The sequence below is a fragment of the Emys orbicularis genome, chromosome 7 (genome assembly GCF_028017835.1).
Source record: "Emys orbicularis isolate rEmyOrb1 chromosome 7, rEmyOrb1.hap1, whole genome shotgun sequence".
NCBI classification, from domain to species: domain Eukaryota; kingdom Metazoa; phylum Chordata; order Testudines; family Emydidae; genus Emys; species Emys orbicularis.
The window spans coordinates 44,990,608-45,009,858 of NC_088689.1; the positions used below are offsets into that span (position 1 = coordinate 44,990,608).

Here is a 19,251-nt window from a genome sequence, read left to right on the forward strand (position 1 = left end):
GACCTGAAGACATATTTAAGGTAAGTGCTTGGGATAACGAATGTATATCATCAATCATTTGGAGCAGAATTGTTGCCAGTAGTTAAAGGAATTGGAGTGGTGAATTCTTTAGCACTTCACTAGATTCTGCAATGAAAATAAGGACTATTGTAGAGTGTGGTATGAATAGTTGTAGGCCATATTGGAAATGCAGTCCTATTGAAAAAAAATCAACAGAACTACACACGTGCTTCAACTTGGACACATGGTTAAGGGCCTTCCTGAATTGGGGCCCTCATGTCGAGTGTAGGGGTGGGATAATGTTCTCTCCTTGAATTTGATGCAAGCTGATATATTCCACAAAGGGGATTGAGAAGAAATTGCTTGTGTAATAGTTTGACATTCAGCATTTAATGTTGTTATATATTAACTGTCTCCCTTGCTTTTGTTTATTCTCCTTTCCCTTCCTTAGCTCCATTGTTCTGGATAACAGCAGAAAGACCTGATCAGGTAGGTGAAGGGCCAGTGCAGTCCCTCCCCTAGCAGACTGAAACTGCATAGGTCATATTGGGTATGTCTACTCTGCAGCTGGGAGCAAACCTCCCAGCCCAGGCAGACAGACTCCTCCTAGGGGGCTCAAGCTAGAGCACTAAAAATAACAGTCTGGACATTGCAGTGAAGGCTGCAGCTCAGACTTTCAAACTCACCCGACCCCCTTGGCTTCAGAGCCTGAGCTGCTGTTTTTAGTGCACTAGCTCAGGTCCCACCAGTATGAGTCTATCTACCAGGGCTGGAGGCTTGCTCCCAGCTGCAGTGTAGACATACCCACTAAAGGGGAGTCATCTTCCCCAAACAGCATTGCCTGCACCACTCTATCCCACTAACAAATTTTCTCCAAGAATTCCCCTCTGCCCAGAACCTTCACATATGAAATTTCAACAAAAAATGAATTTTTAAAGTATTATTTATTTTAAAGTAAGTTGTTTTGGAGGAGTTTGGAAGTTAAACTTGGCCTTATCATGAAACCATCATACAGCTAGAGCTTGTCAAAATTCACACCGTAGACATTTTTCATCAAAAATTTAAATTTAAAATTAAAAAACCCTATTTGTCCCCCCTTCTCTCACTCTCACACCCTTATCCACAGGAGTTTGTGTAGCCGTATGTGACCTAAACTCCATGCCAGACTGAGATTTTATTGGCTCTGACCTTGAAAAGCAAGCCAGAAATATACCTCAGTAATTCTATGGGCTGATATAATGAAGGAAAGGAAATAAACTGGATTAGTCAGTAAACTATGACACTACTCAGAAAATTAAGAGCTGAATGACTAAAATGAATGGCGTGCTATTAAATGAGAACTATTTCAAAGAGTGAAGCTCAAGGTGCAGATATTCTGAAAGTTAATTATAACAGCACAAGTGAAAATTTAAACAAATTCCAGTTACTCAGAATCTGCCGGAAGTTTTGTCTGCAGAGAAAACTGCTCTTTTCCAGTAATCAATGGAGAATTCGGGGAGAGTGCAAAAACGGCGTTACGCAAGGCATAATTTAACAGTAAGGTACCTCACAATGTGACATATCAACAAGTCCTTGACACCAGAGAGAGAGGGACTGTTATCTGCCAGGAGAAACTGCCTAGAGTTGGCCTTGAGACAAGAGAAGTTTTGAAACAGTAAATGAGACATTTGCTGAAATCAGATATCCTCTGAAACGACTTCGGAATTTCAGGACGGGCTGAGTGTCATTTTAAAGCTATGAAAGGCCAAGGGATAACAGGACTTACTCCATGATTTACTTTTCTGTTTTGGTGTTGGGATACAGAGTGAGCTCTAATTTCCAGCAGGGTGACCTCGAAGGGTTATGTACATACACTAGTGTACAAGACCCCTCAAATGTCCCTCATTTCAAGGAGCAGCACTGATCTTAATCCCACAGTTATCTATGTTCCCTACAAGTTTGATATCTCCACTTTTATTGTTGAAAATCATCAATCATCAGAAACAAAGAGCCATGGAACTGAGGAGACAGGAAGAAGGGTTATTCACACGAAAGGGATACAGCCCCACATCATTTTAAATTTCTTGCATGCATAATTTGTGTCCCCCATTTTGGATCTATAACTGGGTGGCTTGCTCTCGGGTTGGAGAGCCTGGGGCTAAGCCAGTCCTGATTCAAGGATGAGCCCCACATGAGAGGGCTCAGGGAATTCCATTATAAAGAGCAGCTGGAAGCTGCATAGAGGGACATGCTCAGAGAGAACAGACTTTGCTAGGAGTGAGCAGGTTCCAGCAGAGTCCTGGGATTCCGGACTAAGGGTATGTCTACACAGCAATTAAACACCTGTGGCTGGCCCAGGTCAGCTGCCTCAGGCTCTCGGGGCAGCCATTCAGTCACAGACTGGCACCAGAGTTCTGGGACCCCTCCCCCCCACAGGGTCCCAGAGCTCCAGCTCAAGCCTAAACATCTACACCACAATTAAACAACCCCACAGCCCATGCCCCGTGTAGCCCGAGTCAGCTGACCTGGGCCAGCCGCAGGTTAGACATACCCTAAGACTTCAACCAGGAAAAAGCTGGAAGTCACCTGCTAATTCAGGAGAGACCCTGAGCTGGCAAGGAAGAGTGTGAAAGCTTTCCAGCTAGGGAGGCCTGGGAGTAGGAAGAGAACTGTTTGTTTGTGGGATTTGAATTTGGGATTTTGAGTTATTTTCTGTGAATAAACCCAGACCCCAAGGAGGGGTATTTTGACCTCAGAAAAAGTATGTGGAGTCCATGTCAGGAGTCTTTTGAGGGAGTAATTATTAGCAGATGCCACAGAGGCACCCCTGGCCACGAGGGACTATGTCAGACCTGGAGTGCTGCATTTGGGCCTTGGCAGGCTGAGAAGTATCCTTGTTCAGGGGAGAGACTTCGCCTTTCGTTAAGCCCATTACAGTACTTATTGGAAAATAAAAAGCTTTAATATGCATGCTGGATAAAACAAATAGCAGCCAATCATGACACAAACCACCAGGAGTCTCATCAGGATCTGCGAGAGGGAGACATTTAACTGATTGGGTAGGGCTTTAGCCACCCAACTCCTATTAGTATTAATAGGTAGCAGGCAGCTGAAACTGTGTAGGAAACTGAAAATCAGCTCTCAGAAATTTAGGTAGAGTTTGAAATTTTCCATAATAAACTCTGATTTGAAGATGCAGCCCTTTAAATATTGTGTGTGGCAGGGGGTACTCAGAAGCTAAGGGTTTGGTAGATCACCATGAAGTTGAGTGAACCCAAACCTATGCTCTCCTGCTCCACAAGGCAGCAGCTAGCCCTCTCCTGCCACGTGAGCATCACAAAGCCAATGTCTGCTAAAGGGAACCTGCTATGGCTGGCTTCTGCAAACTAACAGAGCTGCTTTTGTGGGTTCAGTCTCCTTTGTCTGGTCAGTTCAATCATCATTCTGCATGTCTCATTAGGGACTGAAGCACAGATTACCTCTTCAGTCAATTTGTTTGCAAGTGCATGGTTGATTTATTACTGTTGCTGGAAATGAGGATTAATTCCATCAAATCTAATGAGCACTTTCCTGACAGATTATATAGACTGTGTTGGAGAAAGCTCCTTCTGTGTTCTGTAATTTTCACATTGTGGAAACATGTATTTTTAGAGATAAACAGAGGTACAGAAGTCACTGTCGGGAACCAAACTGCAGAAGGGCTAAGTAGCTATGTCAAGAAATCATGGATCCAGGGGGGAGAGGGAGTTATTAGAACTTCAATACAATAGCTGGGGTTTAAGATGAAGGCTCCAGTCCTGCAATGGGGTTCACTCCATCCCCTGTGTCCACTCCGAGCTCTGCTGAGTTCTGCATGTAGCCCCTCACAGGGTCCGGGCCTCATCATACTGCACCATTCTGGCTTCCATGAATTTAAATATTTTTCCTCTTGTATATCCAACTCAAGAGGAAAAACATCCATTTGCCTAAAGTTATACACATCCTAAAAATGAAAACTTCATATTGTCTCCAAATTGCATTGATGTTACCGGACTGTAGAGGGTTCCCTCATCCTATTTAATCACAGGTCCGGTGTTGGTTTGAGCACTGCTTCATGCCAGTGGCTAAGACTAGATTAGTATTTTTGTATTCAGTAAGATGAAGGTTTTTAGAGCTAGCTGAGTGTTGTCCTGATAAAAGCAAAACACACCCACACAAAGGCATTGTATATATTCATGTCATCTGACGGCACATTGTACCAGAAAAATATTAGGTGTGTTTAACATTTTTGTTAATGAGACACAATTATCTTCTCCATGAATGACAACTACTGTAGAAGGCCATTTAGCAAGTTAATATTAATCCCCAGTCTTCTACTCTCCCTGCTGTGCTGCAGCTGAGCGTTAACATCCCCTTGAAACCAAGGGAATGTTGGACTGTACCTGCACAGCTCACTCAACAGCTGAGCTGAGTTGTGCTTGGAGCAAGGAGCAGCTTGTCACAGCGTAGTTGACCCTTCAAGGGGAGAGAGACTTCAGCCCCAACTGTGACAGTTAAATCACCTCCCAAGGTAGAGAAAATGGGTCACGTGACCCAATTAGGCCTCTGGGATAAAAAGGGAGAGGCCTGGCTGGTGGGAGAGAGAAGACACCAGATGAGGAAGCAAGCTCTGAGAACTGATGCTCACTGGAGAGCAGGAGCACCCAGAAAGGAGCCCAGGAAAGACTGGAGAGAGCCTGAGAAGGACCGAAAGCCACTGGGCCCCAGGACTCCTGTGTCAAGGAGTGGAATCTCTCTTGGAATATCACAAATGCCCCTGGGAGGAGGGATGTGGGACTCCTAAAGTAGTGAGACAAAGGGCTAGGACTGTGGGGCCAAAGGAGCTGTAGTTGATAAAAGACTGAATAAATAAGATCCCACAGAAGGGAATCTTATTGTAAAGATTCTGGTCTTAAGAGTCAAGAGTTATTAACCATTGCAAAGAACCAAGAGGGAACTGAGGACATAGAACCTGCAGGGCCACCCTAGGACACAAGGGGACACTCTGGGATGGCTCCCACCCATCCACACAAGTTGAGACTGTTACAGATCTCCAAATTCCAAATCCAAGATGCCTGGACATACTTTGTTGTAATCCATGAATTCCTTAAACCAAAGAAAAAGTAATAATGCACCAGGATCACTCACCGGACCCATCAGGAATCGACCGTACAAATGTTGGCAGCATTTTTACGGCAGCTGTTGGGTGTGCATCTCTTTCCAGGCCCTTCACCATCTCTGCTTGGAAGCGCGTCATCACGTCAAGTAATACATCATCAGAAAGATGCATGTGGTAAAGGAACCTGTCAACCTGAATCGGGACATTCAGAATATTATTTATGATGAGATAACACCTAGGGACCCTGGCCTAGGATCAGGACCCTATTGTGCTAGGTATTACACACACACACACACACACACACACACACACACGATAGTCCCTGCCCCAAAGAGTTTACAATAAAGTACATAAGGGATGATTTATCTCTACTAGAAGTCACTAGAGCAGGATTTCTCCGATGCTCCCACCATCATTAGTGTCCAGTTACGCAGAAAATGCTTCCTATATACAACCACTAATCACAAGGGTTTGGTGCAGTGTCTTGAGCACAGAGTTTAGGACTAGGAACTCTTACATTCTAATCCCAAGTCTGCCGCTGACTTCTGAATGACCTTGGGCAACTCACTTCACTACTCTGCCTCAATGTACATCTGTAAAATGGAGATGATTGTACGTACCTAACTTTCAGAGGTCGGAGAAATAGTTAAATGTTTATAAAGTGCTTTGAAGTTAAGCACCCTACATACATGTAAAATGGTTATTTACCCTGATCCTCTGATTCGATTAGATTTTCTATGACATTAGCTATAGTCATATGACATAGGGTTAGCCTGGTCCTGCCCCATTGAAACCAATAGCTAAATTTTCATGGACTTCAGTGTCAGAAGGAGGATGGCCTATATAAGAAATGCTTCAACCTATAAAATCTATTTGTAAAGAAGTTTAACCCACTACTAGTAAAATACTGTCACAAAAAAATATTAGTTATTTGTCCATCAGAAAAGGTCTGGCCTGTTCAATGGAAGATCCCAAGTCTTGGAGTTACACTGCTCTAACCAGAAATCAGCTGTTTTGTGCAATTTTTCCCCTCCTTTATACATGTGTTTGGGCAACAAAGAACTGAACAGGAATAAAGACTTTAGCCATGTCTACATTACAGGGACTACAGCGGCATAGCTACAGCGTTATAGCAATGCTGGCATAACACTGTATCGTAGACGCCATCTGCAGCAACAGAAGACGGTGTTCCTGCAGCAACAGAAAAACATCTCCCTGAACAACAACAACTAGATTGATGGAAGCATTCTTCCCATTGACCTAGTTGCCCCTACACCAGAAGCTCATGGGTATGGATTTTTCACTGAGCACCATAGTTAGGTTGACCTACATTTTAAGCGTAGACCAGGACTTTGTGAGAACTTAACTCTCCCCACCCAGGACCAATTGATTCACCAATTCATGAGTCACAAACAGTAGTCAAAAATTACTTACACTTGAATAGATTTGTGAATCTTTCAGAAGAATTAGGTGTTACTGGTGCTATTAGCTAGTCCTGTACCCAACTTTGCAAACTCCCCATCTCTCCCTATCACCAGCACCACCCTTTTTAAATGCTTACCTGGTCTCCTGTAGCTGCTCACATCCAGCCAAGCACACCTATATCTTTTGCCTATATTTGCTACTTGAGTGGTGTGATCAAATCCTTACCAAGTATGTAAGGGGAAAGTTTGTGGCTTTTAAAAAAAATCTGATCATTTGAAAGGATGCATCTTTAAATGTCATCTCAATCCAACCTTCTATTGACTTTCCTTGTACACTTAATGTAGTTCTTTCTATGTAATACATAAACAGAACATTCAGGCTGCAAAGTCAAGCACTCAGAAATTAGGAAATGGTAAAATTAAGATTGTCTGTGCGACTTTAATTCAGCTCTCTTCTACACATGCATTATGATACCATCTTTAATTACATGATCATATACTTTATTCATTCCCCATGGTCCCCTGCTTCATTCAGTGCAAAGAATCGACGCTACTCACTTATAGCGTGTCTACACTTGAAATGCTACAGTGTTGTTCAGAACAAGGACTGATAGTTCAGACAGAGTGATCACTTTGTGAAAACATTTCACTTTCAAAAGATGAGCCTGGGAGCTTAAATTCATAACTGCTAGACACTAAAAATCATGGACTGAGCAGAGACACTGGAATTATGGGTTATTATAACAATCCATAACCCACTAACCCCCTCTTCTTGTCCCAGGACTGCAGAGGTGTTAAGAGGCCACTCTAGCTTGAAAGGTCCCTTAAAATGTGGCTAACTACTTATGCTAAACAACCTGTTCCACCTTGCATTTAGCTCTGACCTTCAGAGTACCTTTCCCAGACATGAAGAGGAGCTCTGCATGGCCTGAAAGCTTGTCTCTCTCACCAACAGAAGTTGGCCCAATAAAATATATTACCTCACCCACCTTGTCTCACAAACATTAATAAATCTATCTTCACTTAACTCTTGTGAGGTGAAGCATTACCAGTCCCTATTTTACAGATGGGAAACTCAGGCACAGTGAGATTAAGGTCAAGAGTATACTAATTTCAGGTGCCCCAATAGGAGATGCCTATGGCCTGACTTTTAGAATTTTATAGTACTATGTTCGGAGCACAGCTCCCATTGACTTCAGTTTCAGCTGTGACTGTTCAGCAAATCAGACCTGATTGTCTCAAGTCAGGCACCCAGAAAATGAGGTGCACACACAGTTATTGGCCATCTGTGAAGAGCCTGGTTTAAATAACTTGCCCAGCATAACACAGGAACTTGGTGGCACAGGCAGGGATAGAATTCTATTTTCTGGTGTGGCATTCAACAGCCTTAACCATGACACAGGCCCCTGTCTCCCTCCACTGTTCTGTCTCATTCACTAGACACCTTTTGCAATTTCTGCAACAAATGAGGCAGGGGTCCTACAGACAACAGCTTCATTCACTACACATTGCTAATTCACTCCCAGAGCCCCAGCCATCCTGTTCACTGAATGAGAACAGGGTCCTGTGGAAAAAATAGTATGTGAACACAATTAAAACTCTATGCATCATATTGACACCCACATGGATCTTTAGCAGGGTTAGAATCATTAGAACCACTGCACAGATCTCTACCACCTGTCCTAACAGAGTAACTGAAAGCAGTAGTAGGTTGGAATCCTCTCTGTGGGCCAGTCACTAGAAGATGAGCCACACGCTTCGCCAGTGGAGTTCATAGATATTTGCTGACTGCAAAAGAATGCTGACTCACAAACCCTTGATACTATTCCAGATTCTGACGGGAGTGTGTTCTAGTGGTTACAGGTGCTTATGCCCCTCTCCTGCTACATTTGCACTCATCCCTCTGCCCCACCCCACATCTGGCCCCTCTAGCCCCAGTTAGTGTTCCCACACCACTCAGCTCCCTATTCCAGTTCCCCTCCTTCGCTCTACATACCACTCATCCCCCTCGGTTGCTCATTACAGTCCCCAATCCCATGTCCACCATGCCTCCAGGCTAGGCACCCCATCCCTCTGCATTCCAATCAACTTGTATTGATTAGGAATCAGCTTAAGAGAAACTAAAATAAGTCACACAAACCAAAATATGAGTATCTACCCAGGTGCTCACACTGGTTTGACTAACACAGCAAAGGAAAAAGAACGAGGAGTACTTGTGGCATGTTAGAGACTAACAAATTTATTTGGGCATAAGCTTTCGTGGGCTACAGCCCACTTCATCAGATGCATGCAGTGGAAAATACAGTAGGAAGATATATATTACACAGAGAACATGAAAAAATGGGTGTTGCCATACCAACTCTAACAAGACTAATCAATTAATGTGGGCTATTATCAGCAGGAGGAAAAAAAACTTTTGTAGTGATAATCAGGATGGCCCATTTCCAACAGTTGACAAGAAGGTGTGAGTAACAGTAGGGAAAAATTAGCATGGGGAAATAGTTTTTACTTTGTGTAATGACCCATCCACTCCCAGTCTTTATTCAAGCCTAATTTAATGGTGTCCAGTTTGCAAATTAATTCCAGTTCTGCAATTTCTTGTTGGAGTCTGTTTTTGAAGTTTTTTTGTTGGAGAATTGCAACTTTTAGGTCTGTAATTGAGTGACCAGGGAGGTTGAAGTGTTCTCCTACTGTTTTTTTAATGTTATAATTCTTGACGTCTGATTTGTGTCCATTTATTCGTTTGTGTAGAGACTGTCCGGTTTGGCCAATGTACATGGCAGAGGGGCCATTGCTGGCACATGATGGCATATATCACATTGGTAGATGTGCAGGTGAACGAGCCTCTGATGGTGTGGCTGATGTGATTAGGTCCTATGATGGTGTCCCCTGAATCGATATGTGGACAGCATTGGCAACTGGCTTTGTTGCAAGGATAGGTTCCTGGGTTAGTGTTTTTTTGTGTGTGGTGAGTGGTTGCTGGTGAGTATTTGCTTCAGGTTGGGCGGCTGTCTGTAAGCGAGGACTGGCCTGTCTCCCAAGATCTGTGAGAGTGAGGGATCGTCCTTCAGGATCAGGGCCGACTCCAGGCACCAGCGTAGGAAGCAGGTGCTTGGGGCAGCCAATACAAAGGGGCGGCACTCCGTCTGGTATCGGGGCGGCACATCCGGGTCTTCGGTGGGAACTCGGCGGCAGGTCCCTCATTCCCTCTCCCTCTTTGAGCTGCCGCCGAAGTGCTGCTGAAGAGGAAGAGAAGGAGTGAAGGACCCGCTGCCGAATTGCCACCGAAGAAGCGGCGCGATTGAGCTGCCGCCAAAGTGCCGCTGCTCGTCTTTTTTTTTTTTTGCCGCTTGGGGTGGCAGAAAAGCTGGCGCCGGCCCTGTTCAGGATAGGTTGTAGACAGACTCCAACGAGAAACTGCAGAACTGGAATTAATTTGTGAACTGGACACCATTAAATTAGGCTTGAATAAAGACTGGGAGTGGATGAGTCATTACACAAAGTAAAAACTATTTCCCTTCCTAATTTTTCCCTACTGTTACTCACACCTTCTTGTCAACTGTTGGAAATGGGCCATCCTGATTATCACTACAAAATTTTTTTTCTCCTGCTGATAATAGCCCATGTTAATTGATTAGTCTTGTTAGAGTTGGTATGGCAACACCCATTTTTTCATGTTCTCTGTGTATATATATCTTCCTACTGTATTTTCCACTGCATGCATCCGATGAAGTGGGTTTTAGCCCACGAAAGCTTATGCTCAAATAAATTTGTTAGTCTCTAAGATGCCACAAGTACTCCTAGTTCTTTTTGCTGATACAGACTAACACGGCTACCACTCTGAAACCTGACAGCAAAGGAAGAATCTGTCATTTGTTTATATAGATTCCCTTCTTTTGCAGCATCCCTTCCAATTCTACCAGGGTTGATGGTTTGTAAGCTAAGCTGGTGCTGGCACCACGTTTCTGTACTTGTGCAGAGCTGTCAGAGTGATGGCACAGTATTACAAGCAGAAGTCTGTTTATACACAGAAAGGGCTTGGCAAAGCTGTAGAGGATCAAGCCCCCTCCCACTCCGACACTTCCACCGTTCCTCGGCTCTCAGTGGGAGGCACCATTTTCAGGGTGAAGGTTCACTCTCCTTGCCCAGTCAAATCCAGGCTTTTCTGAACAGTCAATCAACAAGTGTGCTAAGCCTTCCCCCACCCCTCTCCAGCTTCTAACATTCATTTCCAACTTACCTTGCTAAGTTACATATTTTTGTACCACAGAGGTAAGTCACTGATTACAGCACAGGTGGGTTGTACCCAAAGGCCATCTCAGCCTTGCCTATGGCAGCATAACCATACGATTTAAATAGGACCTAGTGCTGTGAGGTGCTGAATGACGCCTGGAATTGTGAGCACTGGGCCAATGGGAGCTGAGTGTGCTCCACTCCTCAGAGGAGCAGGTCGATAGGGAACCATAGGCTAATTTCTTTTCCATCTTTGGAGCTGTCTGTTTTAAACTGCAGCCCTACTTTAGCTGTCTGAGGTGTTTCCTGGCCATTGGCCATGAAAGGGGTTCAACAGTGGAGATTGGGGAGTGCTTGTACAGCAAGTCATGGTAAAATAATGGTGAGCCACTAAGAGGCAGTTTCATTTAAATGGAAGTGGGGATAGATTGGCCTGTTCTATCGCCAGATATCGATATTTGCATGGACCATTTCTGGAAACTAAATGACTCATTCACAGTCCCATTTAAAACCAATGAGCCAAAATTATCCAAAGCACATAGATTTGCCTGTTTCTTATCTGGGTTTTCATCTATCAGGTGCAGCCACGACCCTGGGAATAAATTTAGAAATTTATCATCTAAACGAGAGATTGGTGAAAACATATTTTTGAAATATATTTTAAGATAAAGGGAAAGGGCAAGTTCTCTAAGGCACTCCCATCTCTCTCTCTCTCTCTCTCACACACAATTTTCTCCAGAGAGGCTGCTAAGTCTGTGACAGAACTATCTGAATAGTGATCAAAAAGTTATTACATCTCTCCTTTTGCAGAGGTCACCCCCTGATCATCAGCTGCCTTTAGAAAAAACAAATTAAGGTGTGTGTGTGTACGTGCTCGTTAGGCTTAATGTGTATTCTAGTTGCATTCTCAGGCTCAGTTTGGACAATCCCCTTGTTTAGCAGCAGACTGTGGGCAAGTATAAACCCTTTAGGAGCATCTGCACTTAAGATAAGGGAGCCCTTCAAAACAAAACATTCCAGAAAGACCAAGCAGAGCCTCCTGTGATCTCTAAACTGCTTTACAACCAAAGCAAGGTCATACCATTAAGTGGTTTGATTATAAAGATAGGGACCTTCATAAGATCAGGAAAATCTCTATAGCAAGTAAAATTCTATCTAACCAGCTCCCTCTCATCCCATTGGACCAACACAACCCTTGTGTTCAGTGTCTTGCCTTTCCTGTGAAAGTGTCATTGTAGCAGTGATGAGCTGAGGAGGGCTCTGGAGTCTCCCCACTTCTTTGGTTAATGAAAAATCAGCCGTACCAGAGACAGCTTATATCTGGGCTCCATAAAAATACTTCCAAGTGGTTGGCTGTGATTGCAGCAAGTGGCAGGCTGCCTTTTTTTTTTTTTTTTTTTTAATGTCCCTCCCAGAAACCCAACAATGGCTTGACTCTTCCATTAAAATTGTACATCAATAAACTCAGAGTATTTTTCAGGAAAAAAATTAAACATAATTCCAGGAAACATGCTGTTCCAAGTGCCGTTGCTTGCTTCCTTAGTTATGATCATGAAAAAACGCTGGAACACAAACTGAGGTTTATCACAGACCGAGGGGAAAACCTGAGAGTTAGGGCTGCTTGTTAAGATATGGGCAGCATGTTACCCATTGCGATGTCCACTCATCCTCTTTCTAAAAGGAAGGACATTGAGAGAGCACCCAGCAAGCCCTACCAGCAGAAGGCGCTCTATTTTTCTGGAGGGGGGAGGGGGGGAAATCCAACCTTGTTCTATTGCTGGACTAGCCCAGTGGTGGGGCTCATGTCACTCATGGGGATCTTGGCTCATTTCCTCTTACTCCTTTGCTTAACAGCCTACTCTTGCTTCTGGTTTGCTCATGTATCTTAACAGCCATTCTTCCAGCTCATTAGAGAGAGTGGCAATGACAGGGCCCAAAGGGAGTGTAGTGTAGATCCCTCTTCACCAGAGACAGGTGGCCACTACATGAGGGTGAGGTGGTGTTAGGTCAGGAGGTGGGAAATCAGGGGTTTAACAGAGATGCAGAAGATTAACTCAAGGAGCGTGCAGTGTGTGAGGGTTTTATGCTGCAGTGCCATTAGCCCCACATACCAGCGCTTTGCCAAGAGACTAGACTTCGCTATCTGCTGTGTGCCTAAGGCAGGGCACCATCAGCTAGTTTGTTCGCACATCAAAAGCTTAAAGTCTGGTCTGTCTAGGACTTCAATGTTTACAAATCTGAGTTTTAATTAACAATAATCAAACATCTTGGCTGAGATTTTCAAAGCCAGATAGAAGATCTGGATATAAAAAACTTTCCCATTAAAATGAACAGGAGTTGTGTGTCCAAATGCCCTGGGGCCCGATCCAAAGCCCGCTGAGGACAATGGGTGTTTTTTCATTGGTTTCAGTGAACTTTGACTCAGACCCCTCCTCAGTTTTGAAAACCTCAACCTCATTGTCTAAATCAAAGTGATAATGCAACCAAACAAGAGTGCAAGTTTCTCATACTATGCTTCACTACAGCAGTATGCCGGAAAGCACTTTGGTTTTGCACATTTTTAAAAAGTAGCCTCAGAGCGAACATTGTAGTCTTCCCTTATTGAAGATTATTTACACATTCACTATGTAGAGAGTTTTGTTTCCTAGCGCTATTCTAAGTTTATCAGATCTGAAGACTAAAGGAAAATAGGACTGTTTTAAAGTCCAAAGATTTACCGACCCTTTGATCTCCACCTCTTTGCCAGGAGCATACTACACCGCATCCACACTCTTTTTTGCTCATACAGGAAAATAGTCTCTGCTCTCCTGTAACCCACATCAATCTTACCAACAAATAAATTTGGACCTTACCTTTTTGATTTGATCTTCTTTTAGTTTTGTAAAATAAAAAGCTAATAAATGCACAGCAAACATTTTCTTGAAGCTTATTGGTGTCTCAGTGGTGACAAAGCTGCTGTGAATAACTAATTCCAAAGTAGCAGATCTCATTCATGAGCTAAGTGTTAAAAAATACTTCAACAAAGCCATTTTCCCAGAGTGAGATATTAGAGCTCCTGTGAAATCAAGTCCAGGACTTAATCCATTCAGTTTGGTTGGTTCAATGATTAAACTTCAGTCTGTCTCTCTCTCTCCCCCCCACCCCCAGCCAGTCCCTCCCTTCCCCGGTACACACTTTATTGTCTAATAGTAAGCATCTGGCTAGCCGCCAAGGTGAAGGGGGGGGAAATGATGTGTATTGGCCCATTCAGGAATTTTTACCACTTAACAATCCAGTTACTATGCAATGCTCTTTGCTTAACCCAGCACCATCTTGTGCAGCATTTGACAGACTTCCACAAGAATGTGACAAACACAAGCTGCTTCAATGAACTTTAGATCACTTAGAAAGTTATGCAGAGCTGTTGGAATTCAGGATGTTTCTTTCATCTGGTTAGCATTCCAGTTGTTGAGACAAACCGGTGTTTCTTAATCAGATGTATATCAGTTTCTGGTACACACATTATTCTCTGGGGCTCGTCTCAGTAAGCACTCACACTCACCCTGGCCAAGCAACATTTGCCCCTAGTTTTACCCCCTTACAATTCCCAACTTGCACACATTATTCTCCCTTTGTCAATGCGTGGAGGGTGCGGGAATGTGGGGTCATGTGCCCCCCCCATTTCTGCCAGGGCTTATATGCCCTGCCCTGAACCCTGCTGCATACCACCAGAACCTTTAAATTGTACCCCTCCCCCTGCAATCAACAGTTATGTGTCGTCTCTGGCTGCTTGTGGTGACAAAATTTAAGACGTATGTCCTCAGAACTGCATATGCAAGGGAAAAATTTGGCCCATTTGGCAGCTGGACAATTTTAATATTAGACTCAGTCTTACTCAGAGACAAATTCAATCATAATTTAAGGTGTGCAGCTCTCATTGAGAGAGGCACCTGTTGACGTCAGGGCTGAATTTAACCGTAACGCTAGCTTTTAACGTTTTTGTCAAATAAGTACTAGAAACAAGATGAAAACAGAAAAGCCAACTGAAATGCAAAGAAGAAGATGAGCATGCTGTAAATAAGAGTATTTCTAAACTAGACCTTTCACTTAAAAAAATAAAATTTAAACACCTTGCCAGCCTGAGATCATGGTTCATTTCTCCCAGATTCATCTTTTAGTAAGTACTAACACACAGATGACCTGTCTCTTTACTCATTATGTACTTTTCTCATTTGAGTCACATTCCTGGCTGGCCAATTAAATTGAGAGCATCACCTTTTAAACTCCATTCCTCTTTGTTCCAGAGCTCATTGTGTGTCTAATACAGCTTTAATTTTCACTCTCTCATTAGGAATATAAATAAATGTCACATGAAAAGGGTCTCAAAGATTTTAATTACCAAACAGACAAATTTTGTTAATCAAGTGGTATTTGTCAGTTTCATTCTGATAGTGAGTTCAATCAATCACAGGCTTTCAGTGCATCCTTGCTTTGGATAAGTAGGAGGGTGAGGAAAGAAGGAAAATTACTGTTTCCATTCAATTGATTTTTCAACACAAATAAAATAAGACAAATTGGCACTACTCTGGCCAGAGTGGTGTAGTGACATTAGTGCAAATGACAACTGAGGCCCAAATGAATATACCAGCTTCAATTACCTGTATCATGGTTTGTTGCTTGTTCATACATATTAAATATAGCAGTGTTTTATCCAACAAGCCAGTTACAACCCCTCCCTCCCACTTTCAGATCATAAAGCATCACAACATGACTTTTATATCTTTGTAATACTCCCTTTGCAGCCACATCCTGAGGAATTATGGAGTGTTCTAAGGTGGATGATCATCTCCAATCCAGCATGCAATTACCTTACAGTCAAAGACCATCAGGTAAGATCCTCATAACCAGGATGGAGAGCGTTTAACAAAGGTGTGCATGCCTCGAAAACATTCCAACACCTGCCTCTACAGCAAAGGAAACACCTGTTAACACCAACCTCCCACAGGCAGAAGATGCTGGTGATGGTTCTGCTGCCTGCCAGCCTCTCTTACTCAGAGTGCTAAAGGCTACACACTCCCTGCTGGGGGGAGCTGACTAAGATTTTCTCACTGGAGATGTACAGCAGCATCTACAGCCTGCTGCCTCTGAGCAGACCCCCTTGGGACAAAGCTTTTGGTGGAAGGAGAGGCCTGGTGCTAGGGTAGGGGATAGCCACTTCCTCTTCCCTCAAATGTGGTGGAGTGGGTTCATCCCACAGTGTCATCTCAGCACTCAAATGCCTTCCATGAGACTCTCCCTTCAGTGGGATATCATTTCCCCAGGAAATCATGGGAAAGTTTAAACATGCGCTAAGGGTACGTATTAACCCAGTTTCCCCTGGTGGCAATGCTGATGTAAGCCATAGCATGGAGAATGTGGATTCCAGTGCTGTCTCTCTCTTTGGTAGAGTATAGGGAAAAGGTGGTAAAATGCCAGGAATAGGTAGTTGAGGTAGGAGCTCAGGCTACTGGAGAGGAAGAGTGTAGCTGTCGAGTGCCTGGGGTAAGGACACGCAGTCTTACTTGCATACATTTTACATTTAAGACCAAAGAAAGCTCTATACAAATGAAAGCCTAGGTCTCCGCAGTCATTCAGTATCCATTATAATTATTACTTATTATTTATTATTTCTACTGCAGTCATGGCTAGTATTACCCAATCAGGGTGCGAGACACTGCCCATGAACAGAGAGAGACGCCCTGCCCTGAAGAACTTACAATCTGAAGCCCCAACTCTACAATCACAAACTCTGCATGGACTCAGGTCTCCAATCATATTGATCTAATTTCAGGATCAGGACCTTCTGTTGGAGACCAATGGATCACTACCGTTTCTCATTTGCCAATGAATACGTCCCCAAATATGCTTTTCCCCAAACGCTCCTGTGTCCTAAATCTCACTACAATTTTCAGATAAATCTCATTTGAAGTTTCTCAAATGATTGACAGCTCAGCTATTTTTCATATGTGGTACACACAAAAAAAAGCTACAAAACCTTTTTTTAAAAATTTAACCCCTCCCCCCTTCCCTGAGTTTCATCTCAACAAAATACCATGTACGAATGAGCTCAAATCTGGGCGAAATAAATTTATCCAGTAGCCGCGGGACGGGCAAACTTTGATGGAAAAAAGTGACCTTTCTAAAGACTTTTTGGGTTTGGGGGCAATATTAAGTTTCTCCTGACTTGGTTTTACCAGGCGTGGCAACTCTTTCTAATAGCTTAATTTATTAAACTTGTTCAAACTACTTTGATGTTATGCCCCACTCACCCCTCCAGCACACTATTTTCTGACAGGGTGAGTTTTATTAGTTTATCTGGTGCACCATTCTCCAAAGCAAACGCTCCATTCTCAGCTTCAGGAGTCCAATCTTAGTTGCACATTGGAGTTTAGCGATAACAGTATCAGGGAAGTGAACAGTCATCACTTGGCTTCACCCCATGTCAAATTCTCTAAAGCTCTCATTTAGATTTCAGTAAGTGGGAGATAAGTATGTATTTCACCTTCACTACCATATTGGATATATGCATTAGTGAGGACAAATTGCACAAAGTTCAGTTTTGTCTAAGGTTCTCTTTAGACATAACCATTAGCAGCACCAAGCTGCAAAATAATAAGATAAAATGTGTACTTAAGACATCGTCAGAGAGACTGAACAACGAAAACACCTGGAAGCCCCTATCCAGCAAGAGAGGGGGAAAAAAACCTCTTACCCTAACTTCTACACAACCTCCATCTCCTTTAAACAGTGTAAGAATGGAAAGGTCAAGTTGGGTTAGGAACAGTGTCTTCAGAAACAAAGTTGCTTAAAGTGGCTCTTCCAACTGAAGGCAAGTACAGTGTAAATTGCAATTTACATTTTAAAGCTTTTATTCCTTTAAAAGTGTCGGCTGAAAAGCGTGTTGAACTTTCACAACGTAGGAGCACACAGCACAGGCTCCATGCACAAAAACACTAGACTCCGGCCATTTGGAAGCGTTCTTGTTTTGTGCAAACTAGACCCGTTAAAAAATGTGTTCCTGATGTAGCTTTGCAACATCAGTTTTGATCATACCATGTGAGGCCAATTTGACAGCAATGTTAATTAGATCTAATGGCAACAGTGCCATTAGCTCAGAAGAAAAGAAAACTTTCTTTTATGAAAACCAGCCCTCGAAATGCCTGAATAAATTTTAGAGCTCTTACAACAGTTACTATGGAGTCACTATGGGAACAAGCAATGAATTAAACTGAAGTGCTAATCTCAGCAAAATACCAAAAGAATGCTGTAGAGTTACTTAGCTGTTTTCTCATTAGACGGGCTATTGCTCAAACACAAGATTTCAGCTTACTCCTCCAAGTACCCAAATGAAGCCTTTCCTTGCTAAAAATATACATTTAAAAGCAGCCTTGTGAACAATTAAAGGATAAACTGGTTATCAAAACATAATGGAAGCAGGGAGTATAGCAGGAATGTGGGTTTTCTGTGTGCCATACCCATGATGGTTGAGAGCAGGGAGGGGAGCGTTAGCATTATACAACATATTGTTCTGAACTGAAGTTTAAAATTTGGACTGAAGTCTGTAGCCTAAAACTTAAAAAAGCATAGATTTGCAAGTGGTCAGAGAACTCCACAACAGCGTACCAGGGGGTGCAGAACGGTCTGTATGAAAGTCAGTGGTTTTCACTCTTCACCATTGCACATCAAATACTCAAATTCTAACCATTCTGAATTCAAGCCTCAGAGAGATCATCCTTTTTTTTTTTTTTTTAAACACAAAACAAGAGTCCAGAGAAAGCCTTTGCCATAATCTGTCAGACAGCTGTTTAGCTTTGTAAATAAAATAAAGTTACATGAACTTGGAAAACAATTACATATATTTCATAAGCCTAATCGAATACTTACTCTGGGGCTGGTACATATAATGCACTGGAAGTAGCTAAGTAAAAGAAACAAGTGCTTTCAAACTGCTGCATGCTGACACAATGCTTGTTTCCACACAGAAGCTTGTGGACTCTGCTGTACTCAATATCAACTAGAGCTTAATACGATACAACTGGGTGCAAATTAAACCTTTAACCCCATCAGTGTAGGTTTGTATCCAGACATTTTAGAAAGTCAAATCAGTTAAAAGGAAGTTCAAACTTGCTTTCAAGTTTGCAAAAATTGATGGGAAGAGCTCTAACATCTGAAAGTGCCACAACTCCTCTCCACAAAACAAGCACAGCAGCAGAAACAGTGTAGCTTCCTTCCCACAGCCATTACAACATGCCCCAGTGCTGAAGATCACTTCTTCGGACAAAAGTCGTTTCAGCCTCTAAACACACTTGGTTGGTGTCTTTGAAGAAAGGCCAGAGATCAAGAGCATCACCTTAAAATTATCCAAATCAAACTAATTTAGTGATCAGGGCTAGAATGCTGATGAACATGTGCAATAGGGCAAGAGCATCCTTCTACAAATTGCTTGAAATATCATGTAGT

At 42.9% G+C, this 19,251-nt stretch overlaps 1 protein-coding gene across 1 annotated transcript in view; it reads right to left on the minus strand.

The window, feature by feature from the left end:
• Window positions 1-13,763, minus strand: part of LOC135881407 (hexokinase HKDC1) — a 37,430-nt gene extending 23,667 nt beyond the window's left edge. Inside the window, exons 1-2 of the mRNA XM_065408060.1 lie at window positions 13,626-13,763; window positions 5,146-5,308 (exon numbers count right to left, since the gene is read on the minus strand). Of these exons, the coding sequence (XP_065264132.1) occupies window positions 5,146-5,308; window positions 13,626-13,763 (301 nt within the window). The remainder of the gene's footprint in view (window positions 1-5,145; window positions 5,309-13,625) is intronic.
• Window positions 13,764-19,251: the final 5,488 nt, after the last annotated feature.